The following is a 16,072-nucleotide window of genomic DNA, read 5'->3' on the forward strand; positions in this document are numbered from 1 at the left end:
CAGAGAAATGTGTCTTCGATAGCTGAGATTATGATGATGTCATCGGTGTTTAGGGATTCCCATAAGTGTCTTTCCTTGGGCAGTCTATTGGTCTGTGGGCGCGCTGGTCTCCCAGTACCGAATACACTCGGTTGATTATGGTACAAACAAAAGAAAACCCAATATTTTAGTTGTGATTTGTTCACAATGCATATATATTGGATTTAAGACAACAGATCAGTTAAACTATACGATGGCGATACCCAAATAAACCGTTGAAACAAGAAGAATACAAACACTCAAGCTCCAATTCTTCATCAATGGCAACGGGGGTCATTGTGGAGCTCCAAAGAAACTCTCCCAACTGGGCCACGGTAGTGGAAGACATAGTGAAGCTAGAGCGAAAGATCTTTCCCAAACATGAATCTCTTGCTGGAAGCTTTGATGAAGAACTGAGAAAGAAGAACAGTGGGTTGCTTTACAGGGAGGTAGATGGTGAAGTTGCAGGCTATGTCATGTATTCCTGGCCTTCTTCCCTGTACGCTTCTGTCACAAAGCTCGCAGGTTTGAAAACCCATTTACTTTCCTGAACTATTTTCATACACGTCAGTTTTCTTCGATTTCTTCTTCAAATGTGATTTTTGAGCATTTACAGTCCAAGGTTAAATATCATGTTCAAAAAGAGCTCTGGTTTTTTGCTTTATTTTTCTTTGCTAGTTTGGCTTCTTTGATTTGTGTTGGTTTTGATGCTTTGTGGGTTGGTTTTATTTCTGTGTGGATATGAGATGATCAATATGAAGCTCTCGCTGAATGTGATAGAATTGTCCAAAATGCTGAATTTACGTTTTTTTTTTCAAAGTAACTATGAAATTAATTAGTGGAACGAATTTGGTATGCTTCCTTAGTGGATTTCATTGCTTATTTAGCAGACACAACGTTAGCTTGCTGAAATTTTAAATATGCCCAGAAGCTATTTGATGAAAGTCTCCAAATAAACTCTAGAAATAAGTTGCTGCTCGGATGTTTCTCGTTGGCATTTACTTCTTGTTGGTTCTTTTTGCGGTTAGAGAGAGGTAAATTTTTACATCTCATATTCAGCAGACATTGATTTCTTCTGTGCATGTGAGTGTTCTCTTCCACAGTGAGGGATGCTTGTAGGAAGCAAGGCTATGGAGAGGCACTGCTGACAGCAGCCATTCAGAAATGCAGAACCAGAAATGTGCAGCGCATAACGCTTCACGTTGATCCCTTGAGGACTCCTGCCGTGAATCTTTACAAGAAACTCGGTTTCAAAATCGATAACCTCATAGAAGGTTACTACTCTTCTGATCGAAATGCCTATAGAATGTACTTGGATTTTGATGCCAGCCAGTGAAATAGAGGTCATAATTTCTCCCAAGATATGCATTTTCTCAATTTTTGCTTAAGCAAGCTGCTGGAACAATATTTACTTGTGGGGAAATTTTAGAAACAAGTTTTTTGTCTTTTGGTTTTAGCAGGGCTGGCACTCTTGTCAGCAGTATGTGGACATTATGGGAATTTGAAGACGAACTAGTTAGCAAATGTGTTTGTTTTGATAAGAGAATTTAGTTTGATTTGTAAGCTATCATATAAGGAGTTGGGCTAAACACTCTTAACTTCGCAATTAGTCAATTTGATTACCGTTTCAAACTAAATTAGCCTAACTAACTTCCTTGCAAGGGAAAAATATTATTCCGAGTTGCATTTTCGTCTTTCGATTCCAATTTTAGTTTATGTGGTCCTCAAATTTGCTCCCCACAGCTTTAAAAATGAACAAAGTAATGTAATGAAAACTGATAATAAATAATAAATAATATTTTTTCTTTGCCTCAAAACTTAAAAAATAGATGCAAAAAGGAAATGATGCTGCCCAGGATCGAACTGGGGACCTTCAGTGTGTAAAACTGACGTGATAACCACTACACCACAGCACCGTTCTGTTGATAAATATGAGGTTTTAATATATATCATACTTGATTTTATTCTAAAAAATAACAATTTTCATGGAAGCGATTAACTGCAAGACGAATCCACCTTGAAAATCGTAAAATTCGGAAACCTTACTCACTAAAACCGAAGCAAATGACGATCATCCTATTTCCACAAACCCTCCTGTGCGCATAGTTCCTGGGTTCCAATTTTCAATTTAGGGTTTACCTGTAAATTGTTTTGGTGAATTTGGGTAGTGGGCAGAGAGAAACATGGTCGGGGTGGTAAGGACCTGCGTACAATCAATCCTCAAGTTGGTGAACTCGGTGATTGGAATGGTTGGGTTGGCCATGATCATGTACTCCCTGTGGTTGATTAGGTCCTGGCAAAGGAATATGGGTCACTTGTCATTTGATCATTCTCATCATCATCCAATACCTTGGTATGTTCACTTTCTTTTTCAATTTGCCATCGTGGGTCTGTTTGTTTCCTGAGAAAATGTGGGAAAGATAAGGGAATTGGGAGTTTAAGTTGTGGATGTTGTAGATATTGAATGGTCTGGGACCTGAAAAAAAAGTACAAAAATCTATCCAGGGATCTTTGATTTACAAGATGGAAACAACTTAAAAGTATACAAATTTTCTTTTTCTTATTTTCTTAGACATTGTGTCAGTGACAATGTCTTTTTTTTGTTTTGAGATGAATGTGTATATTGCTTGAAAAGTTAAGTACTTTGGGTTGTGATCATCTGTTCTGTTATGGCCGTTGCAGTATGGGGACCTTACTTTATGTGGGCCAATTTCCCTTTTTCTACTGTAAGTTGCCTTTTAGTATGGGGACCTTCCTTTTTCTTGCATTATTTGCTTAGGAGGTGGAAAGATTAAAGGAAAATAAACTTGGAGGCTTATGCCTCTCGTTGTCTTGGTTTTCAACAATGGCCCTTAACTCTCTCTCCTTATAAGCTCCTTCAGTGAAGTTAGTTCTTTCTGTTTTAATAAGAAACATAGAATTTTATTGAGCTTCAGAAAAAGTAGATGCATACATTACAGAGGACTAGGAGTCCATTGACAATCAATCTAAAGTCTAACATTGGTAACAAAATCCATCAACACTAATCAGACTAAAAAGACCACAATGAAACTTTGTTCCACAAAAATTCCACATCATCCCCTGAAATCAGTCAAAGTCCTTCACTTTCGTTCTAAATTACACCATCCAAAACACTATCATCACACCACAGCTCCAAAGGACTTCTCCCTTTTTGACACCCTACAAACCTTGAACTTGTCACAGAAAACTGCAGAACAACTTCCTGGAACACCCCTACTCAAATTAGCTTCCCTCAACAATCCTCACCCTAAATTTAATGCAATGGGAAAGTGAAGAAACAAGGAGGCAGAAAGGCTCGTAATGAATCCAACCTCCAGATCCCCTTATCGAGTCTAGACAGCATTAAGGGACTATAATCTAACAAGGAGAGCGAAAAGGAAAGTTCCGCAGCCTGAGAGTCACTTAGATTTTTGCAAAACCCAAAATTCCAATGGAAAAAAAGGATTTGCACATGTACTGGCGATAGAAACATTTTCAAATGTCTAAAGTCTAAAACTAAGAGGAACAGAGATGAATAAAGGAGTTTCGTCCATCCATATCTTCCCAGAGTCTTACCTTTTCCCCATTTCACACCAGGAAGCAGCAAGAAGACAAGAACAAATTAAATCCTTGAGAAGTGAAAACTTGTGTTTCATTACCAATTTATTGTAAGAACAGGTTTGTGTTCGTATGCAATGCAGAAGCACAAAAACAAAAGAGGCCTGAGATAATCTCCTTGGCTTTGATTATTATCTTATAAAGAAAGAAAAAATGAACTAAATTCAAATTAATTTGGTTTTTCCTTAGTGATTTAGTCATTTATAGCAGTTGATTTTGGTGTAAAGGGTTTCATGTCCATTTGTTTTTGGTTTGTTAGATGGAGTAATTTTGATTTGGACTACTTGTCCTCAGCATTGCATATTTGGGCATGAAGGTTGTGTACTGGATTAAGAATCTTTTCTTTTTTATATTCACGACTTTCTGTGATGTATTAAGTTTTTATTTTCAAAAGGTTTCACATAATTATTTTTTTCTCAATGCTGATTTTAGAACTACTTTTGTGGCATGAATTGCAGGTTTATATACACTATTCTTGGCCTTGGGATCACCCTGTGTGTGATCACATGCTCAGGTCATATTGCTGCAGACACTGCAAATGGTTGTTGCCTTTATTCGGTATACTTTTTTTTCTTATATTATTATTCATAAATTTTTTATTTTAGACATATAGTCCAGTTCCATGGGGCTTCAATTGTTTTACTATTTTCTTCATAAAAGTATTTGATACAAATGTCTGTATTTTACCTTAACTGCTTACAGTACATGGTGTTTGTCTTCTTACTCCTCATGCTTGAAGCTGGAGTGGCAGCTGACATATTTCTAAACCATGACTGGGAAGAGGTATGTATTCGAAGACCAGTCTAGTTGCTTTTGTTTAACCGGTTAATGACTTAGAATGAAGCGTATTGGCGGTTTATTTAGCTGTTATGCTAATAATTTCAATTTGTAACCAGGACTTTCCAGATGATCCAACTGGGAGATTTGATCAATTCAAAAAATTTGTAAGGTCGAACTTTGATATCTGCAAATGGATTGGCTTGTCAATTGTGTGTGTGCAGGTCTCTCTCTCTCTCTCTCTCTCTCTCTCTCTGCGATGCATGTGTGTGCGTGTGTGTTTGCAACTTTGTGGCATCCTTTTAAGGAAATGAAAAGTTATATGTTCATTGAGTCTCAATTAATCTGTCTTCCCAAGACTGGCAGAACCAGTCAAGAGTTTAAAATATATTGCAGGGTCAGTTACCCCAATGCCCCTTGAGCTTTGGCCTGTTTCTTTACTCCTTGACGTTCAATTTGAATCATATTGCCAGTGCAGTTCCGTTTTGACTGTTAAAATAGTCCTTTCCATGAAATCTGTTATATTTGCCATCAAAAAGGTTACGTGCCGAGTACAATGTTTTCAAAGGTTTAGTTGTTAGTGAACCCTGTACTATGTTGACTTGAAACTTAAAAATAAAAGATAAGATAACAATTTCCTCCCATCTCTCTCTGGGAACTAGACTCTAGTGTTTGATATTTCCTACAGACACAAGATTGGAGAGTCAACTCTACAAGTCCCCAAACTTCTACCAGAAACATTGGAGAATGATTTGCATGGTTCATCAGCTAATTCACTACAACCAGAGACATTGGTATCATCCTTTTCAACACCAAATTCTGCAAAAATATAAGCTTTTTCCTTCTCATAATCTACCAATAAACAAAACTTTCACTTCAACAAACTTATCAGTTTCTCCAAGTACTCAATATCAGCTAGAAAACCTTCAAATTATAAAAACCAAAGCCTTCCATTCCTCCTTTATTCAAAATCTTAATCACCATAAGGACCCTCAAAGTCCCCAAACGCATGTAAATTTTACACTGCCACTAGGTTCATATATTGACCTTCGTTGGAAATAGTCCTTTTCTTTCAATGGACTCGAGGCAAGCTTCCTTGCCCAATTGCTCTTTGACCCCATAATCAACTAGAGGGATCAGGTGAGGGTTAAGAATGGAATCTCATAGTGCCTCAATTCGTCCTAAAGTGCCACAAAATTAGTCATTCTTTGCTTATTTTATTGGAGTGCAATAGGGCTCCTTGAAACTAACCCTTGCAGGTTCAGTGACTGTTGGTTGATCCAAAATGAAATGATAATAGTATAAAACTCTTGAATATATGTCTCCTTGTTTAGCAGTCCTAATAACTATCACCTATTGATAGCTTTTGGCAAATTTGTCTGCCCATACAACCTTGCCAAATGATCCTGTATTTCTTTGTCTGTAGAAAACTTAGCCAATTGTATTCCAGTAGACAATTTAAGTGGGTTATATAAATTAGCCATTCACTGTGCTTTGTTCTCTGTCATAGTTCAGTGGGAACTCTCACAACTCCAGATACGTATCCCATCTATATTTTCCCATAGAAACCTCATATGCATAACTTCAACAGAGACATCGTGTTGACCTGAACTTTTTATCAAGAAGAAATTGGAAAACCAGTACCGTACCAGAGCAAGTACACTAATCTATGAAACCCCGAGAGATGTGACAGAATTTCTGAGAAAGAAAATGCAATTTGCAAAGAACAAGTATAGTTAAGTTGAAATAAAAAGAGGATCAATTTGCTTTGGTACAATGTAAACTTTGACTTTATTGCATACCATACCACTAACATTTAAAACATAGAATATGTGTGTGTAGGAAAAATAATAATCTGACATGGGAAATGTAGAAGCCAAAATCTCATGAGGAATACTAAAAGGCTCTGAACAGTTTCGAAAGTTTATTGCTTTACTGGTGTTTGTTGCCTATGATCCATGCCCTCCTGCTGAACTTCAATTGCTTTCTTAAGATTTTAGAAGTGCCGTGTTCTATGATTTTATTACTTCATTGTTAGCGTTGTCTATGATGAATAATTGCTCAATGTGAAGGGCTTTCTGGTTTGCAGATCATGGCTATTCCTTTCCGTCATTTCTGTCTTCTTTCTGTTGACCGTTCATTTGTCTTCTTTTGCAGGGACTGTCTTTGTTATTGGCAATGATACTCAAAGCTCTTGGGCCACATCAGTATTATGACAGTGATGATGAGTATGTTCCTGAGAGAGTTCCGCTCCTGAAGAATGCTGTTCTCCCACCTCCTTATGTCATTGGTGACCCCGTATATGGGTCCAAAAACGATGCATGGAACATAAGGATCAATGACAAGGTAGCATTGTTTGATTCTTTTAATGGGCCATGTGCAATATTTAGGGCATATATATCTCATTAAATCAAAGGTCTTGATGAGTTTCCAAACTTTGTTCATACCTTTTCTTATTCTTATTCTTGTGCGTCAGTCTTTATTACTCTTTTCACTGGAGTAATTAAGAATAAGCACCTCTCCATTTGGATGGCTAGCATCTTATAGTGTGGCTAACTTGAGATGCACTCAATCTCTTACTGATTGGATGGCTAGCATCTTACAAGTGACCTGCAAGTGGAGAGGAGGAGGGTGTGAGCTGTCATAGGTTTTGGTTGCTAAGTTGGGTTGTCACTACAATTATATGATTTTTCGTTATTCATTCCTTCTGTTCCCCCTTTTGTAAATCAGGCAACCAGGTAAATCTTTGCATTTGGAACCTATTGTGGATGGATGTGCAGAGGCGCAATAAGAGGGTTGTCATCGGATGTCTGTTGGCTGATTGAGCATTGAAGGTTTACGTTCGTACACTTTGAACAGACAGAGGGTGGAATTAGGAATAGAAACATGTACATACCTTAAACTCTTTTACCATATACCTGAACCTCATGAAATTGACATTAAATCATCGTTGCATTTGTGCTTTAGAATGTTAGCGATGCATAATACAATGATTATTTTACTTGAAACCTCTATTAAATTATTTTGTCAACTTTTGCATGTTTCATGTGCAAACATCCCCAAATGCAGGATTAGAAATGGTTTTTTCTTTTTCTTTTTTACCCTTTTTGTCCATTTCGCTGAAGGAACATGAGGAGTGGCAGTTGGCTTTGCAAGTACTTGTGCATGATTTTCGGGTCATTAGTTAACTTATCCATTTGAATCATTCTGTGAGCAACATCATTATTACAGGTGTATGGATGCCTTATAGGCTCCAGAAAAGTTTTAAGATAATCGACATGTATGGTGTGGATATTAAATCTTCAGCAACTTTCTGATACAGCATTGTCTAGTTTGTGTGTTCTTTCATCATTACAGGTTGCAATGTCGGCAACAAATATATGCTCTTTGATATTTCGAATTTAGAAGGCACTGACTTTTTATGCAAGCTTAAAGCACGTCCTCACAGCATTTGGGCCTCACAACTTTTCATTTTTGTACGTTCCTTCTTTTTCCCTAAGTTTATAAGGAATGATCTCGTCATTTTTGTACGTTCCTTCTCTCTCTAGTTTATGACATGATCTCCTTTAAGAGTTTAGTACCGGATTCTAACCTAGCATTCTTCCCCGTTGCATATGTTGAGCTAGTAACCCGAGCTATGGCGATGGTATTCGACTTTAAGAAGAATAACGATTAGTTTACAACTTCACCATTAATTAAAGACTTCTTAGTCTGGTATTCCTGCATATGCAAAGATTGTTCCACATGCCTATCATTGTTGCATTATATAATTTCCTCTAGTAAATTATACACAGCTTATATAAAATCTTACTGGATTGAATAATTGTTCATAAATTTTAAAAGTATTATTCTAACATTCTCCATGTTTTGATCCATTTCTTTGATGATATAAACAACTAACAGATAAATGAACTTGCAAACCACATGCACAAATTCCTCAAGAATATGTGCATGTTGCCTCCCATGTACATTGTGAAAGTATATTCTGCATACTGGCAAATCACCAAGTCAATCTCATAGAGAAATCACAATTTGATACGTGGGCATTTTTTTTTCTCTTTCTTTTTTTTGGTGCTTTTGATGACTTTTGTATGTGTCACTAGAAAACTTTGCTTTTGTAAAGAGGCATGTGGCAACAACTGATGAACAAAGAAATTCAACCCTTAATACAGCCTAGCATTGTAGAAAAATTTGTATGAAACGGAGATAGCACTGTTTCACTATACTCAACCAATCACAGATTGTCACGTAGAAAAGTTATCACACGTAACATGCCGTGATTGACCAGAAATAACAAAATAGTGTTACCCCTATTTTACACTTTTGTTTCTCTTAGCATTATCATATATACAACCCGTAAAGCACGTCCAGCTTAAAGTCATAACCCACAACACAAAAAAAAAGGAAAAGATAAAAGGGGGCAAAAAAGTAAAGTAATTTTTATTAAAAGAGGCTCTCTCCTTCAATTTGCCTTTGGAGAAACCATGATGCAGCTACTCATTCTAAGGACATGCACCCACGCCATGTTCTTGAATATAAAAACTGGATTGGGTTTTTTTGTGTCAGATTTAATCATTAAATAAATAATAATTGGGGCAGATTTTGTGGGTTTTGCTGAATGGATTCACAAAGTGTCTTCTTCTACAGTTGCAACTTTAACTACCAGAAAGTCGTACTTGATAAAACAGAATCAACAAACGCACACTCTTTTTATAATAAATTTTGAGGGGCACCTTTAGCTAGGAAATGCATCGTGCTTGCCTTTAATTATTTTTTGTCTTATGAGAGGGCCATTAATTATTTATTAATCTTAGTAATTTATATTAAACTCTTCCTTTTTTTTTTTAGTACAAGCGAATGGGGAAGGAGATTTTACACACAAATATTCATTGGGTGTTTGGCAGTTTCGAACTTCTGCCCATATATGTGAAGGTGAAAGAACTCAACAAACTGAGCTATATCCCTATCGACAAAATTCATTCATTTTTAATGCAAGCGCTCTACATTACAAATGAGAAGAAGTTATAGTCTTAATGAAAAAAACCGACTTTTTATAGTATATTTATATGATTATATTTGTTTGTTTAGATTAGTTCTGTATAGTTGGTCAAAGAATGCTAAAAAAAAGCTTAAGAAAATCTTCTTTTTAGAGCACCTAGCTAACTCTTCATTTGTTCGATGCGTTGTGTTTAAGCTTTATAATATTACAAAGATGTGATTTTGTAATGGTTAGTCCCAATTAACTTCTCAGTTACCGATAATCAAGGATGTTTAAATAATAATAATAATAAAAATGTTATCTATTGTTGGGTCTGGGCATCACCCAACACGTACTGATGCTTGACAGGATCCTGCTCGGCATGACTTTTGAACTGCAGATCAAGAAAATGCTGCGAATTTGCTTGTAGTTACTAGCTAGACAAAGAAAAATTTGCTTGAATTGAATGGAAATGGTGTTTAATTGGTGTGACTGTTCAAAATAATAAGCTGTGTTTGTTCAATTTAAAATGAAACGATACAACTTTTGACTCGTCAAGAATAGACATACTTTTTATATAAAAGCCACATATCACTCATTCACACAATCTAATTCATTCAAAGCATTTTGTGAGCCACTTGCATTATAGTAGAGAGCTTGAGTGTCGGTATGAGAGAGTGTACAATACACTCGTGATTTGCTAGTGCCTTATAATTTGAAGTGCAACTATCGTAAAGGGGTAATGCTAGGGAGACCATTTATTTGTGTATTATCTGATGTGGCTGTTGAGTTGACTATGTCACATCATTAAAGGAGTTTTTAACATTTTTAAATTTTTACTATTTTTTTCAGCTTTCACTTTACTGAAACCCAAGCACGTGAGAAGTTTTGAATTCAAATGGGGGGTACTTTCTTATTTACATTGTAAACATGAGTAAATTGAGTAATATAAAAATAAATGGAGTAATTTAAATGTTGAAAATGGAAATAAAGTAATCTGTCTACCAATTGAACAAATGGGCAATTTGAAGCACCTATAATGATTTTTCCGGCAATGGGAGGTGCAGTCTTGCGCCTTAATAGGTGCTTACAAAACAAATATATTTCATATCTTGGCCACGTGACAAGTTCATTGGCTGCATCATGATCCTCATGACGCACGCACAGTGGAAGTCATCTTCGATTATTTGAGTCCATGTGGTTGTGGGGGTGATGAATATTTTAGGGAAGTAGTGCATGTTTGGTGCCATGTATTGATTTTAGGCCGTTGGTTTGAGCTACAATTAGAAAGAAAAGCATAGTGAAACTCAGATTAATCTCAAGATCAAATTAAAAGTACAAATCTCGATACCAAATTAAAGTGGCAAAGAATGGAAAGGAAAATGAGCATTAACATAGAAAATAATTTCATTTTTGAGTCATTAACGGAGTGGATTTGATCAGCAAATTTCGCTTAAAAAAACAACTAGATCAGATAATCCTTAACAATACAAATTAAGGCATCAACATGACGTCAAAGTATCACGTCTCAGAAAACAACAAAATTAGCACCCTAAAAAAGCAACTAATTAGTAATTTTATTGACAATTTACGGAGAGGTTTGAACAATATTTATTTGAAATCGATTATGCAACTTCATCCGCGAGATTACATGCATATTGGCTAGAAATTTCAGTGGAGGGGTAGGCAAGGCAATAACACCATCCATCATCAATGGAAACAGTAATTTTAGTTTTAGTGATTTGAAAATATGAAACAAGACAATGAAATTTGCTATTTGCGTGTGTGTGTGTGTGTTCCAACTTTCTTGTAAGTTTTTGTGATGTTTTTTTCAAATCGATTGGAGGTCTATCCACTAGCTATAGCTTTGTCTCCATTTGCTAGGATTGATAGGCTACAAATTTCATTGATGGACCAGACAAAACTTTGCCTCCTTGGGCCCACACATTTATTAACCAAAATAATAAAATAGCCAAGACATCCTTGCGATGAAGACTTATCAGCAAAAGGGGAATTATTATTGTTTTACTTCACCAGAGCATTTGGACTACCAAACCATAATTGTGCTTCAATTGAAAGTCCTCAAACAACAGCAACCCAATTCACACTAACACTTTGGACGGAGAGAAGGGCATCGTACATTTAGCAATCACTTCAAGCTCAAGGTAACTAAAAAGTAAAAATAGTTTCAACTCAAGGTAATTAAAAAGTTTAATTCATTAGCAATGAGCCTGAGCCTGTAACTTAACTCGTTAAGAGCAATCACTTGTGTATCAAAGAGATTGGCAACATTCAAATCATCAATCGGGATGGCTCCCCCGAATCAAACCATAAGAAATCATCACTATAAGAGCAATTTTGGCTAGCAGGTGATGTCCATTCTTGGGATAAAATGGCATGAGACCTACTCAAGACATCCCCAAAAGTGTTTGGCCTCATGAAAATGATGCCCATATCTATTACCATAGTTAGTGCATTTTATTGGAAAGATTCGCCACACATTGTGCATCCGATTTCTTTTAGGACTGAACGAGACTACTCAATAAAATAAAGTTTAGGTGGGCCAAAGCAAGAAACGAATGAAACACCATCACATAAATTTATATATCATAAAAGTTAGTGTAATAAATTGGTGTCTACTGTACTACTCTAAAGTTAATATGGTTCACCATCCCATGAGAAAGTGATTGTAAAATGAAATGATACATATATATATATGAACTACATCAATTGATTTCATTTATATGGAAACATATTTTAAAATAAAATGTACCTCAACAGACTATAAATGTGACTTTACAATTTACTCTTCTATATGAGTTGACTACGAGTCAACAATAGCTGCCAGCAGCAACTCCGATATCGAGGAGTAGAAGCGTAGAATGTGTCGGCCCTTGTTCACACTGCTGCATAATTTCCGAAGCGGCGTCGTTCCTGGCTACACTTGCCGCGCCAGCATTAGTTGCGCCACTGCCCCTCCACGTGCTAAAGTTTAACGGCACACTGTTTACCAAAACAATCAAATAATAAAGAAAGAGGTTTGGCACATAACTTACCAGAAGAAAAAAGTTTAACGGTCCAATTTCCGTGACCAAAACACCCTCCCCCCAGCTCAATGCACAGCAGACACGTGGAGGAACACTCAGGGCGGAGTTAACGCCTTAACCGCCGGTGGGCCCCAGATGTAGTGGCATGTCTCGCAAATAATACCACAACCCATGGGCCACACGGTCATAATGAAATTACGATTGAGACCTTTTTTCTGTGGCAGATTTTGCAGCTAATGCTAATATCCTATTCCTTTATAAAGAGCAGCACACAGACCAAAATACCCAAAACCCCTCTACGCCTCGAAACAGTGCATAACTGTCGGCAGAGCTTTGGGTTCACTGTTGACCAAAACCAGTTTGAAGCTGGTGACGCCGCCGACAAGACCCACTCAAGCTCAGCGCACAATGCAGCTCCTCCTCCGCCATGGCTCTGGGCTTCTGCTGGTCCTCCTGGTGGCCAATTGTTTGGGGCAGCTTCTCGCCTCCGCTCAAGTTCAGCATCCGGTGGGGACGCACACAGTATGGCTCCCAGCCGTCGCCACCTGGTACGGCAGCCCCGAAGGAGACGGCAGCAACGGTAAGCCCCTACCCATAGACCCCATTTGGTTTTAGCACACAATGCCGCTTATTTGGACTGTTAGAGTTGCTAATTGTACCATCTCCATTAATTATCTACGGAAATAATAATACGTCACATAGTCACATAGTTAATTGAGATGGTACAAATAATTTTATTTTTACTATTAATTATGCGAGAGCTTTCTAATTGAAGTGAAATTACATCTATTATAAAAATGATGCTATATTTTAATATATAGTTAATAAAGATGGTACAAATAGTTTTATTCGTATACTAATTGCGGTGGCCACGTAATTTTGGTAGGCGGAGCATGTGGGTACGGGTCGTTGGTGGATGTGAAGCCGTTGAGGGCGAGGGTGGGAGCAGTGAACCCGGTGCTGTTCAAGAACGGCGAGGGGTGCGGGGCGTGCTACAAAGTGAAGTGCCTGGACAAGAGCATATGCTCGAGAAGAGCGGTGACGATAATCGTGACGGACGAGTGCCCCGGTTGCAGCCAGGGTAAGACCCAATTCGATCTCAGCGGCGCCGCCTTCGGGCGCATGGCTGTGGCCGGTGAAAATGGCTTGCTCAGAAACCGAGGCGAACTCCCAGTCCTTTACCGACGGTGTGTACGAAATGTCATCTTTGTTTACTGTTTTGTGTTTATGCTGTGTGCTATGTGGTGTGTGACTCTCTCTCTCTCTCTCTCTCTCTCTCTCTCTGCTAGCTCTTCTTGTTTGCTTTAAGGGTCCTCTTTTGTCCTTATCAGTTTCTTTTTTGGCTCTTTTTTGTACAAATCTTCATAAAAAGCACAATTAGGGCACTGGTTATAAATTTGGATTTGTTTGTATTGACAGGACGCCATGTAAATATCCTGGGAGGCAGGTGGCCTTCCATGTAAATGAAGGTTCAACAAATTTTTATCTATCACTTCTGGTAGAGTTTGAGGACGGAGATGGAGACGTTGGATCAATGCATATAAGACCAGTACGTATATCTATATATTTCTCCTTCTCCTTTTTATATATTTTTGTTGTGTTTTATTTTTACTACCATGAATTTTGTTGATGGTTGTTATTAGTGAATTTTATGAATTGTGCTTTACGTTAAATAATTATTGTCAACAGAAAAATTATATGTCACGCCAAGACTTGAAAGAAACTGAGAAAAGCATTTCTGTCCTTTTTCTTTTCCGATTCTCATTTTCTACCAATAACTTTCTTTTAAGATGAACCTTTATGTCCACAGTGATACTAGGTTTTTTTTAATCTCTTTCATTCCTTTGAATGACATTATCTTACAGACTAGTCACAACTAGGTCTCGAACTTTGTCGCTTATATGCATTGTTCTCGCATCCATGTCAGTTGAACTTGAGTTCTCGTCCATTGAAGTTGATATACAAACTTTCACTAGATCTAAGATTTGTTGATGATAAAGTAGACATACAGTATTTTTCTCTCTTACCTTCCATAAATCAAAAGATTCATATCAATATATTCTATGCACGACAAATCAACAAAAAGGCAAAGATGGTTTCCCTTGAAATAAATTGATGAAGTATAATTTCCATACTTATTTATAATGTTGTTTGTTTACGAAATTAAAATTTTATGTGGCAGGCAAGTTCTAGTGAGTGGATACAGATGAACCATGTATGGGGTGCAAATTGGTGCATAAATGGAGGACCCTTAAACGGGCCCTTCTCAGTGAAGATAACGACGCTCTCAACCGCAAAAACTCTCTCTGCCAGAGATGTGATTCCAAGCAATTGGTCTCCAAAAGCCACTTACACTTCCCGCCTAAATTTCCACTCCTAGCTAACTAATGGCAACAGCACTTTTGCAGAGGTGTGGTCTTGGACAAAGAGGTCAAGATGTAGAAGCACTTTTTTTTAACTAAGCACTTTCTTCTAGTCCCACAGAAAAGGGCTTGTCCCCATGACCCAAAAGTAGCCGTTGTCGGATTGGTCTGTGTTTTTTTTTTTTTTTTCCCCTAAAGAAAAGTAGCCGTTGGATTGCACTAATTATAATGGCATCCAATGCTCTTTCTTTTTTCTTTTTTTTTCTTTTTCTATTTTCCTACTTTGTACTGTTCAACTGGTTTTGTTTGTAGATGTGCACTACTGATGAGATGTAGCCCTCTCCAAAAGGAGAGAGAGCGTGTGTTCTTTGCTTCACTAATGCTATGTAAGATTGTGGGCCCAATGGGTTTTTAATGAATCTGAACCGTTGGATTGCTGTCTAAATGTTTTCAATCTGCGCACAAGTACTGGATTCTGGGACCTTCTGCAGTGTTTAATAATTTGTATATATGCGTGGTTTGGAATTGCAAAACGAAATTCACAATGTTAATCCGAATCTAGTTATAATATTCGCATTATACATGTATGAATATATTTTTTAAATATTTATTAAAATATATTGTAAATGACATTTATCCAGATCTAGTTTCAAATGTACGTATTATACTCGTACCATATCCTCTATGTTTGATACACATTTTTAATATATTATTAAATAAAAAGACTACATTAGAAACTTATTTCACCATCAGGGATGGATCCAGTAATTTTTCTTGTAGGGGTCAACGTCTAAAAGGGTAAAAATTTCTATACAAAAATAAACCCATAAAAATGAAATAATAATTTATAATTCATAATTAATAGAAAGAAAAAAAAACCACATTATAATTGTCCACGATGAGAAACAACCACATCATAATTAAAGAATTTGTAAATGTTTCAAACAATGTATATGTGAATACGAATTCAATTTTTACTTATAGGGAGTTTGTAAATATTATGGACAGGTTAATCTGTAGATCATCATTTGACTGCCAACATTTACTTTTCCATCTTTGTTTGTATACGCTAGCTGGTGTCAAAGTAAATATTAGTGCTGGTGCCAAAGCTTGAAACAAGCAGGCAACAGGTGCCAAGATCTTGACATTTCATTTCCCTTGTGAGGGGACTAAAGGAATTTCTTCTTACTAGATCTCCTTATTCTTAATATGCCCTCTTAATTGTTTATTTGTATTATACATTCACAAAACTAAACATATATATTGGTTAG

The 16,072-nt window shown here is 36.9% G+C and overlaps 3 protein-coding genes and 1 non-coding gene across 4 annotated transcripts; 3 read left to right on the top strand and 1 right to left on the bottom strand.

Annotated features, from left to right (window-relative positions):
- On the top strand, positions 1 to 1,712 carry LOC110757863 (Acyl-CoA N-acyltransferases (NAT) superfamily protein). Its single transcript, XM_021959600.2, has 2 exons — positions 1 to 543; positions 1,122 to 1,712. Exons 1-2 carry the CDS (start codon positions 300 to 302, stop codon positions 1,352 to 1,354), a joined length of 477 nt encoding a protein of 158 aa, XP_021815292.1. The 5' UTR covers positions 1 to 299; the 3' UTR covers positions 1,355 to 1,712.
- A 149-nt stretch (positions 1,713 to 1,861) lies between these two features.
- Positions 1,862 to 1,934, bottom strand: TRNAV-UAC (transfer RNA valine (anticodon UAC)). Its single transcript has one exon. It is a non-coding gene; the product is annotated as a tRNA-Val (tRNA).
- A 103-nt stretch (positions 1,935 to 2,037) lies between these two features.
- On the top strand, positions 2,038 to 7,421 carry LOC110757868 (Tetraspanin family protein). Its single transcript, XM_021959606.2, has 6 exons — positions 2,038 to 2,371; positions 4,095 to 4,194; positions 4,339 to 4,419; positions 4,533 to 4,637; positions 6,571 to 6,759; positions 7,144 to 7,421. Exons 1-6 carry the CDS (start codon positions 2,202 to 2,204, stop codon positions 7,153 to 7,155), a joined length of 657 nt encoding a protein of 218 aa, XP_021815298.1. The 5' UTR covers positions 2,038 to 2,201; the 3' UTR covers positions 7,156 to 7,421.
- Positions 7,422 to 12,706: 5,285 nt separating this feature from the next.
- On the top strand, positions 12,707 to 15,246 carry LOC110757870 (expansin-B3-like). The gene is made up of 4 exons (XM_021959608.2): positions 12,707 to 13,018; positions 13,325 to 13,625; positions 13,858 to 13,987; positions 14,621 to 15,246. The coding sequence occupies exons 1-4, from the start codon at positions 12,847 to 12,849 to the stop codon at positions 14,816 to 14,818; spliced, it is 801 nt and encodes a 266-aa protein (XP_021815300.1). The 5' UTR covers positions 12,707 to 12,846; the 3' UTR covers positions 14,819 to 15,246.
- Positions 15,247 to 16,072: the final 826 nt, after the last annotated feature.

Source organism: Prunus avium, chromosome 3, assembly GCF_965620075.1.
Source record: "Prunus avium chromosome 3, drPruAviu1.hap1.1, whole genome shotgun sequence".
NCBI lineage: Eukaryota > Viridiplantae > Streptophyta > Magnoliopsida > Rosales > Rosaceae > Prunus > Prunus avium.

What these genes read in the sequence shown, in the direction of transcription:
- LOC110757863 (XM_021959600.2), top strand. Translation starts at nt 300, where the DNA reads ATGGCAACGGGGGTCATTGTGGAGCTCCAAAGAAACTCTCCCAACTGG. An exon ending in TTCTGTCACAAAGCTCGCAG is followed by an intron (nt 544 to 1,121) that starts GTTTGAAAACCC and finishes TCTCTTCCACAG; the next exon opens with TGAGGGATGCTTGTAGGAAG.
- LOC110757870 (XM_021959608.2), top strand. Translation starts at nt 12,847, where the DNA reads ATGCAGCTCCTCCTCCGCCATGGCTCTGGGCTTCTGCTGGTCCTCCTG. An exon ending in CGAAGGAGACGGCAGCAACG is followed by an intron (nt 13,019 to 13,324) that starts GTAAGCCCCTAC and finishes TAATTTTGGTAG; the next exon opens with GCGGAGCATGTGGGTACGGG. An exon ending in CTCCCAGTCCTTTACCGACG is followed by an intron (nt 13,626 to 13,857) that starts GTGTGTACGAAA and finishes TTGTATTGACAG; the next exon opens with GACGCCATGTAAATATCCTG.
- LOC110757868 (XM_021959606.2), top strand. Translation starts at nt 2,202, where the DNA reads ATGGTCGGGGTGGTAAGGACCTGCGTACAATCAATCCTCAAGTTGGTG. An exon ending in CATCATCATCCAATACCTTG is followed by an intron (nt 2,372 to 4,094) that starts GTATGTTCACTT and finishes CATGAATTGCAG; the next exon opens with GTTTATATACACTATTCTTG. An exon ending in TAAACCATGACTGGGAAGAG is followed by an intron (nt 4,420 to 4,532) that starts GTATGTATTCGA and finishes ATTTGTAACCAG; the next exon opens with GACTTTCCAGATGATCCAAC.